The following is a 17,425-nucleotide window of genomic DNA, read 5'->3' as shown; positions in this document are numbered from 1 at the left end:
GAATTCAAGTGTTGTTGGAGATTTTTCTTCTTCGTTTTGTTGTATTCTGTCAGCAATGGGGGATATATCATTGGAAGATGTTAAGAACGAGAACGTTGATCTAGTAAGTAACAATCTTTTCTTCGTTTTCTCTCATCTTTTTCTTGTTTTTGAATCTGGGTTTTTTGTTGTTTCAGGAACGGATTCCTGTGGAGGAAGTTTTTGATCAGTTGAAATGTACGAAGGAAGGATTGAGTACAGCAGAAGGAGAAAAAAGACTCCAAATTTTTGGGCCTAACAAGCTTGAAGAGAAGCAAGAGAGCAAGTTTTTGAAGTTCTTGGGATTCATGTGGAATCCTCTGTCATGGGTCATGGAATGTGCGGCAATCATGGCCATCGTCCTGGCCAATGGAGGAGGGAGACCACCAGATTGGCAAGACTTTGTTGGTATCGTTGTCTTGTTGATCATTAATTCTACCATCAGCTTCATTGAAGAGAACAATGCTGGTAATGCAGCTGCTGCTCTCATGGCTGGTCTTGCCCCTAAAACTAAGGTAACCCATCCTTGATTTAACGTTAGATAGGAACTTGAACTGTTGACACTTTCGTGCTTTCAAATTGTGTAGGTTCTAAGAGATGGGAAGTGGAAAGAAGAGGAGGCAGCGATTCTGGTTCCAGGAGATGTGATTAGTGTCAAATTGGGAGATATTATCCCGGCCGACGCACGTCTCCTCGAAGGCGACCCTTTAAAGATTGATCAGTCTGCTCTTACTGGTGAATCTTTGCCTGTCACCAAGTATCCTGGGGATGAAGTGTTCTCTGGGTCAACTTGTAAGCAAGGTGAGATTGAAGCTGTTGTCATTGCCACTGGTGTGCATACCTTCTTTGGAAAGGCAGCTCATCTTGTGGACAGCACCAACCAAGTTGGTCATTTCCAAAAGGTAAAAGAAAGCTTCAGTTCCTGCATAACCAAGTTCTTGGGGTTCCTTTCAAGATTTGAGGTTCTAACATTGGTTTATGGTTCATCAGGTGTTGACAGCCATTGGAAACTTCTGTATATGCTCGATAGCGGTGGGAATGGTCATCGAGATCTTAGTAATGTTTCCAATCCAGAAGAGGCCATACAGAGAAGGAATCGACAACTTGTTGGTGCTTCTCATTGGAGGTATTCCCATTGCTATGCCAACCGTTCTGTCGGTAACCATGGCCATCGGATCGCATCGGCTTTCTCAGCAAGGTGCCATTACGAAGAGAATGACAGCAATTGAAGAGATGGCTGGGATGGATGTCCTGTGCAGTGACAAGACCGGAACTCTCACCCTCAACAAGCTCACGGTGGACAAGTCCCTGATTGAGGTCAAGCTCACACAGTTGCATTCAATTAAAAGAATTTTTGCTCATTGGCTCATCATGGTGCCTTCATGACTGCAGGTGTTTGTACCAGGCATGAACGAGGATGGTGTTATGTTGTATGCTGCAAGAGCTTCCAGAGTTGAAAATCAAGATGCCATTGATGCCTGCATTGTTGGAATGTTGGCTGACCCCAAAGAGGTTTGGTACTCAGCTTTATTATGTTCATAGCTTCTTTTACTGAACTTTTTGAGGTGTATTTTATTTCTCATGCTTCATCTTTGGCTCTCAAGGCAAGGGCAGGAATAACTGAGATACATTTCTTGCCTTTCAATCCGGTCGATAAGCGTACTGCTATTACCTACATTGACAAAGACGGTAACTGGCACAGAAGCAGCAAGGGTGCTCCTGAACAGGTAGTGTCGTTTTCTGATAGTCGATGTCACTTACCTTGAATCACATTTGGTTGATATGCCTAACTCTGTCATTTTGGCACTAGATAATTGACCTTTGTGAGCTTAGAGGAGAAATAAGAGAGAAAGCTCATGCCGTTATCGATAACTATGCTAATCGTGGTCTACGTTCCTTGGCAGTTGGTCGACAGGTGAATATGTGTGAATATACTGAAATGGATTCATGTATGAACAAGCTTTCTTATCAATCTTGAACCTTTTTTTCTCTCATTTATAGACTGTTCAAGATAAGGACAAAGAGAGTGCTGGAGAACCTTGGGAATTTGTTGGTCTCTTGCCCCTATTTGATCCTCCAAGGCATGATAGTGCAGAAACCATCCGTCGAGCTCTCGAACTTGGTGTTAATGTTAAGATGATCACCGGTGACCAACTTGCAATAGGAAAAGAAACTGGTCGAAGGCTCGGTATGGGCACCAACATGTATCCATCATCGTCTTTGCTCGGCCAATCCAAGGATGAGTCTATTGCTTCCATTCCTGTGGATGAACTAATTGAGAAGGCTGATGGGTTTGCTGGTGTCTTCCCTGGTAATCACATTGTTCTTTCAACCGCAATGAGATATATGAAACCATCAGCCTTCCTCGACTGAACTAAACTCGTCATTTTTCGGTTGCAGAACATAAGTATGAAATCGTTAAGAAACTTCAGGAGAGGAATCATATTTGTGGCATGACAGGAGATGGTGTCAATGATGCTCCTGCTCTCAAGAGAGCCGACATTGGCATTGCTGTGGCCGACGCAACCGATGCAGCAAGAAGTGCATCAGACATTGTCTTGACAGAGCCAGGGCTAAGTGTGATTGTGAGTGCTGTACTAACCAGCAGAGCCATCTTTCAGAGAATGAAGAACTACACCATCTATGCAGTTTCCATTACAATCCGTATTGTGTTGGGATTCATGCTTGTTGCTCTCATTTGGAAGTTTGATTTCTCGCCTTTTATGGTCTTGATCATTGCCATCCTTAACGATGGAACCATCATGACCATTTCAAAGGACAGGGTCAAGCCATCACCTGTGCCAGACTCATGGAAACTCAAAGAAATCTTTGCTACTGGTGTTGTCCTTGGAACATACATGGCCATCATGAGCGTCGTTTTCTTCTGGCTCGCCATTGAAACCAACTTCTTCCCGGTGAGAAAACAACATCAAGCTCCCTTCCTAAATGCAAAGAACATGACATTGTATACTAACATCTCAACATTATAAGCAGAACACATTTGGCGTGAAGCCCCTCAAAGGTATTGCTGAGATCAACTCTGCTCTCTATCTTCAAGTGAGCATCATCAGTCAAGCCCTCATCTTTGTCACAAGGTCAAGAAGCTGGTCCTTTGTTGAATGCCCTGGTTACTTGCTAATTATTGCCTTCATTGCCGCACAGTTGGTAGGAACATTCCTTCTTGTACTTACTTTCTAATAACCTTTTCAAAATTTCACACATCTACTGATTCTTGATTCTGCTACACTTCAGGTTGCCACTCTAATTGCGGTATATGCTGAATGGGACTTTGCAAGGATTAAAGGCATTGGTTGGGGATGGGCAGGAGCCATCTGGGTATACAGTATTGTTACTTACTTCCCTCTTGATATTCTCAAATTCACAATTCGATACGCCCTCAGCGGCAAGGCCTGGGACAACATGCTCGACAATAAGGTCTGTGCTCGAACTTTTGTAATGTCATTCACTTATCGCATCTCATGCTAATAAATTTTATCGGCCATTCTACTACGTAGACAGCCTTTACAACCAAGAAGGATTACGGAATAGGCGAAAGAGAAGCACAATGGGCAACAGAACAACGGACGATGCACGGCCTGCAGCCACCAGAAACCATATTTCATGAGAGTAGCAGCCACGAGGATCATTCAGAGATTGCTGAGCAAGCCAAGAAAAGAGCTGAAATTGCAAGGTAAATTAAAAAACAAATCATTACCCAGAAAAAGTTCTGTCATGAAAATGAAGAATCAAATTTTATGAATTGGTTCAATGTTGAATGGTGCAGGCTGAGGGAACTGCACACTCTAAAGGGCCATGTGGAATCAGTGGTGAAGTTGAAGGGGTTGGACATTGAGACTATCCAACAACACTACACTGTTTAACCTGCGATGGAGGAGACAACAATGGGCTGACTATCAACGAAAAAACGAAGAAGGAAATACATTTAAAACGAAAAAAATAGGGGAAAATATGTATATTCTGTTTCTTTTTTCTTCCCTCTTTTGTACTTCAAATTCTTTTTTCTAGGTATTGTGGGGTGGAATGTATTATCAACTGAAGTTATAAAATAATGAAAATTTTGAAACTCACTTAATGCTAAGGGAATGTATTATGGTTATACTTGAACATTATCAGTAATTATTGTATCAATCTGTGTGAGGCAAGCGGCAAGTACCCTTCCTTTTCCAAGTACCAAAGAGCTGCTTCAGCTGCATGCTCCGCCGCAGCCTTCTTTCTCAACTGAGGTGCTCCAATGAATTCCAAAGTCCTAGCAGGGGCTTCTTCTATCTTTAATACAACCTTATAAGTAAACCTGCAGAAAGATTGAATCAGAATAAGACTTCCTACTTTTAAGAGTGGCGAGTATAATAGTGTTAACTCATCAAGGACTTGCATCTTTAAATGGCTTGGTCCTTCCTCATCCATGCAATCAAATGAAGGGTCATTCCAATGGTTTGCAGCACAGGTTTCATACAGACGTGATATGGCTGTTGTTTTACCCGACCGACCTAAAAAGACCACTATGCATTAGAAAATAACTTGAAATGTAATAGTAACCCTTCAAGAACAAACCTGATGATGACTGCAAGTCTGTGGAACTATCATGACCACCAAAGGCCATGCTAGGCTTCAGTTCTAAGTCTGCACCAGAAAATTCTGGTCCAAGATTGATAGTGTCCAAGGGTGCTTCATCATATCCAATCAATTTTGGTTCCATCTTACTGCTTGACCTTAAAATTTCCTCCAATGAATTGACCTTAGGTATGAATCCTTTTTCCTGCAGCAACATGTTAAGAAATTTGCTAAAACGACTTGTAGTAAAACAATGCAGATGGTTGCAAACTTCAATGATATTCAATGCTCTGCATATTGTAAAGAAAAAGAATGCAAATGATTCTTTGGCATAAAAGAACAATAGAAGCATGTTTATACTCATATACCTTCAACTTGGTGAGTATAAGATTGGCAGCAATTTTCTCGGCGTGTTTCTTACTACGGTTGACTGCAGAAGCAGTGGCATGAAAGTTGTTTCCTTTCACCTCCGCTTCAACTGAATAAGATTTTGGCTCTTCTGATGCATGGAACTGAAGCTTCCAGCCACAACTTTGACAAAATTCTTTTATGTCCCGAATAGGACTAAGTTGGAAGCCTGAATAGCTCATAATAGTATCCAGAAAAGATAACATTATGTTCCAAACATAGTTCATGTCAAACCCTGTATCAACCAGAACGGCCCCAACAATAGATTCCACCATGTCTCCCAGAACCTGCAATGTAAGATGCAGCATTGAAATTAGTGAACAAACAATAGAAAACTCCACATGATTGTCCTTGTATTGTTTACAAATATTATGCATTCAATGCGAAACGAATACCCTTGGAAATCTCAGCTGCTCAAGTGAGGCCCTTTCAGAAGGAGGTGCTTGGATGAAGTTTGCATAACTTTCTATATTACTTCGAAGGCTAGTTGAATCACAAATCAGAAACTTGTAGAACAATCTATCTACCGCCACATTAGCAAAAGCCTCATTCATCACAAACACTGATCTTAAATCTGTCAATAGACCCGGCTTCAGCTTAGGATACGCTGAATAGAGATATGATGTGATCAAGTAATCTAGGACAGAATCTCCAAGAAACTCTAATCTCTGGCCAAACCCACAGCAAAGATAAATAGAAGTGGCAATGTTAAGTAGAAACACAAGAATTTGTTGAGTAGAAATGCAGATTATAAAGTCCATACCTGGTAAGAACCTCCTCCATGCTTGCGGTAAGAAGGATGTACGAGTGCCTGCAGTAGCAGACTTTTATGGAGAAAGTGATGGCCTAATGAATTTTCAAGTGCAGAAATGTTTATACTATCTGCAAGTAGAATGCAAGCATTGCTTGCCATGAGAGCATCGGTAACTTGTGAGGCTTCAAATTCTACTTTTATGCCGATCCATTTGAGAAATGCAATTGCAGCTTTAAAGCCACTGTCAACTAGGAATGCTCCAACCAAAGCTTCAACAACATCACTGATTATGTACAGATGTAGCCAGTGGTGGCCTTTGCTGCACTTGGCTTCCCTTGCTGCATTATCATGAGAATGGATATCTTTTCTAGTTTCCTCGTTGCAAATTCTTGGACAAGGACGACCGAGTGGATAAAATTCACTAGGTTTGAATGGCTGGTCACGTATGTATACCTGTAAATTCTTTTTAGTTGCTAGCTTGAGCAAATTAATATTTTTCACCAAATGAATACGTTTTTTCGTAAGTTTTCCTTCATTAAACTTATCGTGGGCAAGAAAAAGGCGTCTTCCTACTGCAAACTTAAGGAAAGCATCACCGAGTGTTTCGAGCCTTTCCAGGGAAATGCATTCCTTGCACTCCTCAGTGGTGAGTGCTTCAAGAATCTAATATGAAAACTCAAAGCTGTTAAAGGCATGTAAAGAACCAAAATGTTAATAGAAATTTAAAGTGCAAGACAAAGCACCCACTCTGTTGGCAGTAACCTCAGCTGCCGCTGGAAAAGCAGCCGTTAACATAGACTTCAATTCAATAGCAACAAGCAAGTTCTCTAGACGATGCATAATTGATGGCAACAACGATATGGAGCTTCCAATATCTTTTGAAAAGCCTATTATCTTCAATTGACAAAGCTCGGGAGGCAACTTAGTAGTATGTTCTTCCAGATGACGTGCTTCTGTATCAAGATATCATTTAACAGAACGACAAAAGGAAATCTTTAATAACGAGTAGTTAGCAATGTAACAAAAGATATCGAAACAATTATATAAACGAAAACTCGATCCGACTCTTCAAATAGCCATATCGAGACATTGGATGCAGCAAACTTAAACTAAATAACTAGACTAAGTAGCAAAAGAACTAAGAAATTACCAGGTTCTTTCTGCTTTCTATTGTGTAGCCAGTTTTTCAAATTGAATAGCTGTTTTGCGCAAAGAAGAGGCTGCTCAGGGTATTTAAGATGAGTGCCAAACCTGATCACAACATTTATACAAAAACTTTATAAATATAATATAGACTATAGAAGAATTAGATAAATTGAACACCAGAAAATTAGAAACCTACCTCGCTAAATGCTCGAAATGACTCAAGGAGCCTGAGTTATTGAACGGACTGTATCCATTCTCCTCACTCACAATGTCAGTGACAAAAAAGAATGTACGCTTGTATGGGGCATACACTAAACTATTCTCGATATCACTCGACCTTCTACAGCCATCATAAAGTATCAGATGGGTATCCGAGGAAGGACTTTCGTCGATAACAGAGCATGCATGATTCTGGAAAATTTGGGAGGATAAACATCTTCTAATAACTTCCCAATCTATAGATACCAATCCCTCATTATCAAGACAAATCACAGGAAGCAACAAGTAAGATGGTGATGAAATAGATCTAGACACATTATTCCTCAAAGGTATGTAGTCCTGTTCAAATTCTGATCTGTCTAAAATGACCTTAAGAAACATCTCCTGAAAACTCTCTGCCTGGGTTATCTGAAAAGCATAGATATATTGGGTGCGTTTAAAATTTATAAGAGAATAATTTAGTCCAGAGTCAGTAATAAACCTTTTACCTCATCCTCCAAAAGCTCAACGACCCCTGATGGCACCAAATTTACCATTACAGATCTACCACGTAAAAGATGAAGCTCAACGTTCATTCTCTCAGCCTCTTGGGGAAGTGGTGCCTTCACAAATAAACCAAATTCTTTGTAGCTCCTATCCCTAGGATGAGGAGCAAATTTAAAATGGTAACAGTTAAGAATCACATGACCCGAGCTAGTCCAAGACTCTTTCAGAGCAGCTGGAAGCAACATCTCATACAGTTCTTTTCGTGAAGTCTCATCTGCAACCATGGTTACAAATATGAACCAAGAGCCATAAAAACAAAATTAAAATCAGGGAATTATCAAGTGAACCTTCGGAACTGTCAGAATCAGAGAAGTCAAGCTCTAATTCCTCTCCATTTGCACTGTCTCTCATGGGCAAGAGATGGTCATTGAGAGCACCATCTTCCAGTGGGATTGGAGCATTGGAGGGCAGAATTGCATGACATGGAGTTCCTCCTAAATCCATCACAATAGAAATACAAGACCAGACAAAAGAAGATATCGCAGAGCAGAGTGAGGTTTGTAAGATACTGAAATGAACAGAGCACAGCAGGAGGAGAATGAAAAATGACAACCACAACGCTACATGTACCTTGAGCGAATAAAGTCTTGGTCTCGGTCCTTCGATGGGCACATGAACGAATATCCGTACAAGGAGTGGGACCCCAGTTGTGGAAGAAGGCGAAAAGCCATGACCCAAAAGGCAGAAAGTCTATACACAGTCACTTTAAACTTAGTGGCCAAGTTAGGTCCCTCCATGGAATTCAATGGCGGCCCTCTTAGTAATGGAGGTGAATCTGAGGCGTACATGTGTTGCAGGCCGATTAGTCCTTCTTAATCGAGAAGAAGACGACGATGAAGATACTTGGAGGACTGTTTCGATGAGAAAACGGGTTTTCTTGTTGGCGCTGTAACTCTCCTTGCTTGTTCGCGGGGCTTTCCAAATTTGCAAATAAATATTTTTAAAACTATATAAAATAATTAGAATGTTATTATTTGATATTTAATTTAGATAAACACCAATTAAAGTGCTTACCAACTCAATTTTTTTTTTTAATATTTTAACCATTATGAAATATGAAGAATATTATTAAAGTATTTTTAAATAAAGTGGAAAGTAATTTTAATATAATTTAGCCCAATGAAAAGGCAAAACTCAGATTGGTCGGGAAAGAACAAAAAATGAGCACCGGCGCCGCCCACCCCAGCCTAATCCACCTAAATCCACTCGCTTCATCTCCTTCTCCCGCCATTCCCACCAACTCCCCTTCGCGTACAGTGGCGTTTACGACGCCTCAGAACTATGCCGGCAGCCTTTCAAACCTCCTCTCTCTCAAAGGCTTCGACCCCCTCTGGTGCCCCACCGTCACCGTCCACCCAACTCCCCTCGCCATCAAATCCCATCTCCTTCCTCCAAATCTCCATTTCTACTCCGCTGTCGCCTTCACCTCCCGCTCTGGCATCACAGCCCTCCTCGACGCTGCTACTGAGATCGACGACCCCTTGCTATCGCCTCAGGGCGACACTTTTCTAATCGCAGCCCTAGGTAAGGACTCGGAGCTTCTCGATCATGGAGTTCTTTCCAAATTTTGCCCTAACACGAGCCGAATTAGAGTCGTCGTACCTAAAATAGCCACGCCGAGTGGTCTAGTGGAGGCTCTTGGGATTGGAAACCACCGTAGGGTTCTGTGTCCGGTTCCTCGCGTCGTGGGGCTGAACGAGCCTCCGGTGGTTCCAAACTTCCTCCGCGACCTCGCGGCGAGCGGGTGGGTTCCGGTTCGTGTCGATGCCTACGAGACCCGGTGGGCCGGACCCGAGTGCGCGAGGATGCTGGTGAAGAGAGGGGAGGATGAGAAATTGGATGCCATTGTGTTTACTAGTACTGGGGAAGTGGAGGGGCTGCTAAAAAGCTTGAGGACTTTGGGATTGAAGTGGGAGATGATGAGAAAAAAGTGGCCGGAAATGGTGTTGGCGGCGCACGGTCCGGTGACGGCGGCGGGAGCTGAGAGGCTCGGCGTTAAGATTGATTTGGTGAGTTCTAAATTCGACAGCTTCAATGGTGTGGTCGATGCTCTTCATTCGAGATGGCAGAGCTTAGAACAGAACCCTGAGTAAATGCAATAACATTCCAAAACTTCGACAGTAACTTTGATCGCCATTAAAGAACTTCAAGCTGAATCATCTTTCTTTATATATTCATTTGGGATCGTTTCGTCTGTGACGTTTATTGGTTTAAAGCAGAATCATAAACATTAGTACATTAAAATCTTCATCCCATTGTTGGCTTCTTATTATTTGTTTTGAATTGGTTCTCACCCTTAGCTTTTGCCCTTTCATCAACGGCATTGCAACATTAGTCTTTTCTATAACAGAAACTGCATATGAATTCAAGTTCAAAATCTCATACAATGAGCTCCACGAAACAGGAGGAACCAAAATTTTTTTGCTACATTATCTAGATCCATATCGAATTCGAATGAAAAAACAAGACACCAACACATGATAGAACAACTGCAAGAAGCTTACTGCTTTAGCTCCTCGAACACACCACGAAACGTCTTGATGCTTGCTGGATTTTGGGTATGAGGAGATTACTCAGTCCAGCTTCACAGAAGAGAACAAGTAATGAACGAACCAGAATGACGAGAGGAATCCAACTGTTCCAGTTATGAACATGATTGCAAGAACCATGAAGAGTGAATAACCGAGGTAGAGAGTGGCTGAGACAGGTCCACTCAAGCTCTTAAGATCGAAGATAAGATAATTGATCGAGTACAAGAAGATGTATATGGCAACTGAACCAGAAGCAAAGAAAGACTTCCACCACCATTTCCAATCTTCCACACAAAGCTGCATATAGGTTACAACCAGAGATACCTCAGCACAAACCACAATAAGAAGCACAGACACGATGAAGAGAAACCCGAAAACGTAATAAACACGACCCATCCAGAGGCTAGACATGATGAAGAAGAGTTCTATGAATAAGGTGCCAAAAGGAAGAGTGCCGGCGCCAAGGACTAAGAGCCATGATGGGTATTTCTGGGGTGGAATTTCCCGTGGGATTTGGTTGGTTCTAACAGGATATTCAATATGAGATGCCTTGGCACCAAAATACCCACCAACAAGAGTAAGAGGAACTGATATACAGAACCACAGCAAAAGTAGAGTAACAAAGAGCGACAACGGAATGGCTCCAGTGCTTTGACTGCCCCATAATAGAAAATTCAGCGTGGTGAGAATTAAAAAGGCAATACCAGGGAAGAAACAAGCAGCCTTCCATGACACTGAAGCCCATCCTCTGTGGTCACCACAACAGATAGTTCTCCAAAGACGTACAGCAACATAGCCGGCTGCGACGCCGAGAATCATATAGAAAAACAGCATACCTGTAATAAGTGTTCCACGGGATGCAGGGGACATGAACCCAAGAGCAGCAAACAATATGGTCACAATTCCCATCCCAAGAAGCTGAACCCCATCACCAACCATAATACACAAAAGTGCAGGATTGGCTGGAGCACGGAAAGCATCCCCCACGACAAGCTTCCAACCCGATAACTCCTCGTTCATCTGTGCCTGAGCCTCCTTATCAAGCTCCTCATAACGTGTAAGATCTCGTCGAACGGTCCTCAAGAAAATCACAAGAACAATACCAGCGAGAAACGTTATCACCATCAAAGAGTTCAAGATTGAAAACCAATGAACTTTTGAACCCTCCATCTTCAAATAAGCATCCCATCGAGATGGCCACTTGATGTCGCTCTCTTCAAACGTAACGTCATACGTGAACACTATAGGTTGGCCTTTTTTAATCTGCATTGATACACTGGCAGGGTCACATTGAATAGGATTTGGATACTTTTCGTACATTTTTAAGTTCTTAACCGAATCGACATTGTGCAAAGGACTGCAGGGTACAACCTCAAATCCAACCACCATGTATCCCAGAGCATCCAGTTCCTGTTTACCAATTGTTCGGATCACACCTGCAGCATCACCGGTTCCCATTACGCTCGCTACGTTGGTCTCCTCGTATTTGTGAACAAGAACCTTAAATTTCAAATGGTTAAAGACAAAGTAGGAACCCTTGAAGTTGATTCCTACAGGGTATCCTGTCCAATGCAAATGATAGCCTTCTTTCTTGGTATACCGAATTGCAGGCAAATTGTCCAGGATCAAGTTCACCTGATACATCTCATCAATCCTCTCCTTTAAGGTCCTAAATTGATCATCAGTCAATGGATCTGTCTTACACAAAAACACATCTGTCTGATTCTTATACATCTTAAACAAATAAGGCGAGTTCTCAATCCGGTCCCCCATTAGAAGCTCGCCAAGATTTTCAGCACTATCCTTAATGCCTCCTTGAGGTTGGCAAAAAGGCAAACTGTAATAGCTAAACGGCATTTCGGTATCGATAGAGGTTATAGAATTAACTTTCACGGACAAGTCATCACCGACAATATGTTTGAGAGGGTAACTCCCCGGAAGATAAAATCCATATCCACATTGCAAAATCAAGCAGACGGACAAGACCCAGATCCTAAATCCACCCCAAATCTCCATTCTTGAAGAGAACGAGCTCGATTAGAGTCAGATCTAGAAGAACCACATCAAAAAGTGATTTACCGATAACCAGACACGGGAATTCACATAACCTACAATTGCTAACGTTAACGAAGTATTAGAATAAGAAATGAAAGTCCAGGATCGAATGAACGAACGAACATGACTGACCTGAGACATAGAATACTCGAAGAACGATCACCGCCGGAGAAAGGAAATTCGCCGCAGTAGCTCTCCAATGCTTCGAGTTCTCGAAGTGAGAAACAGTTGATAATTCACAATTACTACACTGGGAGAAGAATTTGATAGGTAATTAGCTCCATCTTTTCCAGCACCTTAATGTGTGACTGATGAGTTCGAAGCCTGGAAGTTGCGGCAATTTCTTCAAATGACCATTGTATCCTCTTCAAATTAGTAACCACAATCAAAATTGGGAATAAAACATTGAAATGGGCGGGTATCTTTATGTAATTAAAAAAATATATTTTTTTTAAAAATTGTTTTCAATTTAATATTTTTAAAATTTATGTATGTTTCCTCACCATTCTTTGACTATTGTTATTTTCTTTACTGAAAAAACATTTAAAGTCTTTTTTTTTTGTCAACATTGATTTATTCTTTTTTTCTTTTTTAAAATTATGCTCGTTTTTTCTGTTCATTTTTCTACCATAATTTTCGTCTTTTTTTAATTAAAAAATAATTAACTTCGTCTAATTTCAAAAATAGATAAAATATTATTTTTAAAAACTAAAAATCAAATCCTAACAAACAAGTTGACCATTTATTTATTAGTTTTTGAAAAATTATTTTATGAGATTGAGATTATTATTATTATTTTGAGAAAAATGGTGCTGAGCATCAAACATACTAAAAATAATAATTTCTTTTAAAAAAAATAATAAATTGATTATATTTTAAATTTAATATTAGAAGATATATATTTAAGCCAATCAACAAAATAACTTTAAACACAACAGAGATAGGGCAGAAGTTTATTCACCTTAGAAACTATTTCATTTTGGTGGGGGGGAGGGGGACAGTGCAACAAGATTGGAAGTTCAATCAAATGCACATAAACGATGAGTTCACTTCGCCCAACGACATCAAAACATAACAAACTTCCCACATCCAGAGTTTCAATCAGCTCAATTCTGAAAGTGAATGCAACGCGTGGTTGATTTATTTGACATCGGTTAGGTTGGAATCCCGACCTCGATGAAACATAATTCTTTGCAGCAAAGAAAACGGAGTCTTCTTTCTTTTATCAGGACACAATTGAAATAACAGGAGAGGGCTAGATTTACCTTTGTTAATAAAGAAGCAAACAGATGTGTTCTACAAATCTAACCTTTGGCACCCAACCCTCGTGCTTTAGGCCGCCTAACAGGAAGCAAAGGGTTCACCATTCCTTGTGAATCCTTCCCCAACCCCATTCCTTCAACAAACCCCATCTTTGCCATCATTTTCGACCCAAATCCTTTGGTGTGCTCTTCAAAAGCACCCATTTTTTTAGATTTTCCCAAAGCTCCGGTTGTTGTTCTAATGGAGGATCTTCGACTTTCCTGGTTATCGCCAGCAGATGTCGAGGCCTCTGCCGAGAACTCAACGCCTAACCCAAGTGATTTTGGCCTTTTGATCACTTCTATGGGTCGACCCATTCCTTGACCATCTTTCCCCAACCCTCCACCTTCAACAAATCCCATCTTTGCCATCATCTTCGACCCAAACCCTTTTGTGTGCTCTTCAAAAGCACCCATTTTTTTAGATTTTCCCAAAGTTCCAGTTGTTCTAATGGCGGATCCTCCACTTTCCTGGTTATCACCAGCAGAAGTCGAGGCCTCTGAGAACTCAATGCCTAACCCAAGTGATTTTGGCCTTTTGATCACTTCAATGGGGCAGGCCATTCCTTGACCATCTTTCCCCAACCCTCCACCTTCTACAAATCCCATTTTTGCCATCATTTTTGACCCAAAGCCCGTGGTGTGCGCCTCAAATGCACCAATACTATCCCTACTTATATCCATGTTCTTGACATTGCTAGTAGTCAACTCCATCATTTCTGATGCATCTACGATATCCTTACCTTTATCTACGTCTTTAACATTGCTAGTTGTTATCTCCACCGCATCTGGTTGCATCACTCCACATGATACAAATGAGACTGGTTGATCAGCATACTTCTTGCCAGTCTTTTTCTGACTTGATCCCTTACCTGCAGAACCCTTTGTCCTCGACTTACTGCTTCCAGATTGATTAAGCTCCAATATGCTCAAACCACTTGTTTTGGCATTCTTCTTTTCTCTGCTTCTGTTGCTGCCGTGTGATTTTATATTTAAGCCTTCAGCAACAGAAAAATCATTATCCTTGTCTCTTGCTCCTATTAGCTGGTATTGGGGAAGAAAGGAGAATATATATATATATATATATATATATATTACATATACTTAGTTTGATGACCAACAACATTCAAAGAAAGCAGAGTTCTCAAATCAAAAAGATTTCAACCTGTGAGAGGCGAACTTGATCACTTGATGATGGCAATCCCGTGTATTGTGTTCGAGTTACCGTTACAAACCTGAGCGAAAAATTATAGCAAGTTTGAGCATCAATGTTCGATGACTGAAAATACAAATAGAAAAAAGAAATTAAGTTTTACCTTTTTTTACCAGAACCTTGGCATCCACTATGCAAGCGGTAAATTGCTGCCAAGCGTCGTACCTAACGATATTGAAATGTCATAACTGACAAAAGAAAAAGGTCCAGAAAGGAGCAGCTTAAAGTAATCGATCAAGCTTGCACCGTAAAAGCACAAAAATACAAGGAATATTGTTTCCACTCCATGGCACAAACTGATAACAAACTGCAGATGAAGCAGCAAAATATATACCTGGGAACAATCACGGGGATGCATAGGTTGGAAAGAAAACATATCCTCTCTGTTCAAAACCATGTGCTCCAATTTCTACAATTCAAACAAACTAGAAGATTAGTTTATGCAAAATTCAGAGGAAATCTGGATTTGAGAAACCCATCCATCAAACTCATACAACTAGGAAGCAATCAAACAACTTATGCAAATGGGGAGCAATGAGAATGAAATACTCATTCCGACAGTTGTTGTTTAACAGATCAAAGGAATGCAATCAGGCTGCGGAAACACATCGAGATTTAAAAAAAAAAAAAAAAACATTCCAAACAGTGGGAAGCCCAGCTGTTTCAAAAAAAAAAAACATTCCAAGCAATGAGACTATTGTTTGGAGGTCTTGTGAAAAGAAACTACCCAATACCATACTTGAGCTGTTTCTGTACAACAAGGATCTTATCAGGAAAATTATTTATTATTCGGGTGCATACTATAAAGTGATGAATGACCTAATACAATAAAACTTCAGCGAAAATCCAACACAAGTTATATGTCAAAGCACAATAATAAATAAGCAATACCAGGTTTATTTGCGTTAGATCAACACCCCGATTAAGCATTCTTTCTCGACGCTTTGCTGCAATTGTTTCTTTACGATATTTCTTCTTTTCACCTGACAAAAAGCACAATAATATTATATGTCAAAGTTTTACCAGATGAATTGCTCGACACGAGCAAAGAGTCGATTTTGAACACTTCATTTTTTTTTCCCTTTATTCCTGGAATCTAAATATTCAAGTCCTATAGTCTTCAAAAGATTGTGTCCGAAGGAGTTACATTTCATTTCACCGAGTAGCCTTATTCTGCAGTCTGCTTTATTAATTTCCTGGATGCCATCCTTTAAGAATCAAGTTAAGGTTCTCCTTTTCTTGCAGGATCAATTATTTTCAGCGAATTGTGTATGAACTACGAGTCTTATTCAATTGATGCAAAAAAATTTCATACAAAAAGAAAACATCTGTGCACCATTACAGGGACAGAATTTAATTTCATTGATGGAGAAACTGAGTCTGATTAATAGATTCCACATGATAATGAGTTCTTTACCAGGATACTTTCCACAAGCTTTACTTTTTGGAGCCTTTGGAGGCCAAGAACCTGCAAAATGAGCAGCATTCTTCTTCTTTCTAGCTGATGCAGATCTAGAATCTTTTATCAGCAAGTCATCTAGAGCCAATGACGACCAATTATCTCTAGAAACAATTTTACTTTTCCCCCTTGAAGGAGTTTTCTTCATTCCATATTCTTTGGATGCTTCCTGCAAAGCAATGCTGCTTAATTTCTCCAAAGTATCATCAAGGCTACTGCTGGAACAATCATCATCAGACTCGGCCAACTCTTGTTTCACTAACCATTTGGATTTTAAAATATGTTCACCCCCACCAATCCCTTCAAGATAATCTTCAGCCACCTCGTCATCAATATCTGAACCACTGCAAGCCATTTCTGCAGAGCTATCACTTTCAGACGATTCGTCGGACTCTAAAGGCTCAGAATATTCAGAACTTCCATTTGACAACTCCCCATCATCATCACTTTCTTCATCAGATACATCTTGGGTGTATAATCTCACACCACCAATTGACAAGAAACCTGAATTTCTTGGAGAGCACGCACCATGTGAATATTTGTTGGGGGATGATGCTTCTGCTAGCATCTCACTAGCCAACTCAACCTCTTCCCTGCACTCAACCCTCTCATCACTACCCGTTTCCTTCTTGGAGGGCAATGAACCAGTACATAATCCTTCTTGTTCTTCCACAAGTGTGGGTGAGTCATCATCAGTGTTTTGATTTCTAACAAGTTCGTCCTCATCGTGAAACCCTAGTCCTCTATGAGAACTGTCACCTAACAGAAAAATTGTACCGTAATCGTAAGTACATTCCAAACCATCTTCCTTTAAAGGTGGTTTATCGTCAACATATGCGACAATTTGCGTATGCTTCGAGTTAGAATTAAGTAATATAAAAGGCTGTGAGTTGTCCAAGCTACAGTCTGCATCATTCTGCAGACCTCGTGATTCAGAATGCAACCCCCCTTCCTGTGAAAACCCAAACAAAAAAAAAATCAAAGTGAATCTAAATTGGCCTCCCTCGCACTAAAAAGACATAATTTCATTGAAAAATACAGAACAGTAACTTACGAGAAAGAATGTATCAAGAAGCCAAAATGGAAAGATATCTCAAGAAAACAGAAATTCTAACGCATTAGGGGAAAATGCCTCAAAACCAATTGAAGAGAACATAAAATTTAATAGAAATGTAAATTCAAAAAAAAAAAAAAAAAAAAAAA

General features: G+C 40.5%; 4 protein-coding genes and 1 pseudogene across 6 annotated transcripts in view; 2 read left to right on the top strand and 3 right to left on the bottom strand.

Annotated features, from left to right (window-relative positions):
• The first annotated feature begins 107 nt into the window (after window positions 1–107).
• Window positions 108–3,899, top strand: LOC111470361 (annotated as a pseudogene).
• LOC111470352 (dicer-like protein 4) lies at window positions 1,892–8,227 on the bottom strand. Its single transcript, XM_023115914.1, has 12 exons — window positions 7,951–8,227; window positions 7,606–7,877; window positions 7,095–7,525; window positions 6,903–7,003; window positions 6,500–6,705; window positions 5,762–6,415; window positions 5,394–5,666; window positions 4,959–5,285; window positions 4,591–4,795; window positions 4,412–4,526; window positions 4,143–4,330; window positions 1,892–3,900 (listed from the first exon to the last, which is right to left on the bottom strand). The coding sequence occupies exons 1-11, from the start codon at window positions 8,105–8,107 to the stop codon at window positions 4,156–4,158; spliced, it is 2,916 nt and encodes a 971-aa protein (XP_022971682.1). The 5' UTR covers window positions 8,108–8,227; the 3' UTR covers window positions 1,892–3,900; window positions 4,143–4,155.
• Window positions 8,228–8,823: 596 nt separating this feature from the next.
• LOC111497286 lies at window positions 8,824–9,756 on the top strand. The gene has a single exon (XM_023148050.1). The coding sequence runs from the start codon at window positions 8,824–8,826 to the stop codon at window positions 9,754–9,756; it is 933 nt and encodes a 310-aa protein (XP_023003818.1).
• A 143-nt stretch (window positions 9,757–9,899) lies between these two features.
• Window positions 9,900–12,620, bottom strand: LOC111470344 (transmembrane 9 superfamily member 11-like). 2 transcript variants are annotated; one of them, XR_002715025.1, is made up of 3 exons: window positions 12,382–12,620; window positions 10,168–12,243; window positions 9,900–10,016 (listed from the first exon to the last, which is right to left on the bottom strand). XR_002715025.1 is itself a non-coding variant. In XM_023115899.1 (2 exons), the coding sequence occupies exon 2, from the start codon at window positions 12,208–12,210 to the stop codon at window positions 10,237–10,239; it is 1,974 nt and encodes a 657-aa protein (XP_022971667.1). In that variant the 5' UTR covers window positions 12,211–12,302; window positions 12,382–12,620; the 3' UTR covers window positions 9,982–10,236. The 2 variants fall into 2 exon arrangements, 1 of the variants encoding a protein (XP_022971667.1); XM_023115899.1 differs by having other exon boundaries at window positions 9,982–12,302.
• Window positions 12,621–13,242: 622 nt separating this feature from the next.
• LOC111496865 overlaps window positions 13,243–17,425 on the bottom strand; it is a 5,333-nt gene continuing 1,150 nt past the window's right edge. Inside the window, exons 3-9 of one of the 2 annotated variants that reach the window (XM_023147414.1) lie at window positions 16,181–17,174; window positions 15,655–15,746; window positions 15,098–15,172; window positions 14,867–14,928; window positions 14,716–14,785; window positions 14,086–14,594; window positions 13,243–13,839 (exon numbers count right to left, since the gene is read on the bottom strand). In XM_023147414.1, coding sequence (XP_023003182.1) covers window positions 13,554–13,839; window positions 14,086–14,594; window positions 14,716–14,785; window positions 14,867–14,928; window positions 15,098–15,172; window positions 15,655–15,746; window positions 16,181–17,174 — 2,088 coding nt within the window. In that variant the 3' untranslated portion in view covers window positions 13,243–13,553. Of the gene's footprint in view, window positions 14,595–14,715; window positions 14,786–14,866; window positions 14,929–15,097; window positions 15,173–15,654; window positions 15,747–16,180; window positions 17,175–17,425 lie in introns of both variants that reach the window. The other variant, XM_023147406.1, reaches the window with a different exon arrangement.

The sequence above is a fragment of the Cucurbita maxima genome, unplaced genomic scaffold (assembly GCF_002738345.1).
Source record: "Cucurbita maxima cultivar Rimu unplaced genomic scaffold, Cmax_1.0 Cma_Scf00002, whole genome shotgun sequence".
Taxonomy (NCBI): Eukaryota; Viridiplantae; Streptophyta; class Magnoliopsida; order Cucurbitales; family Cucurbitaceae; genus Cucurbita; species Cucurbita maxima.
This window is presented reverse-complemented; position numbering and strand designations above follow the sequence as displayed.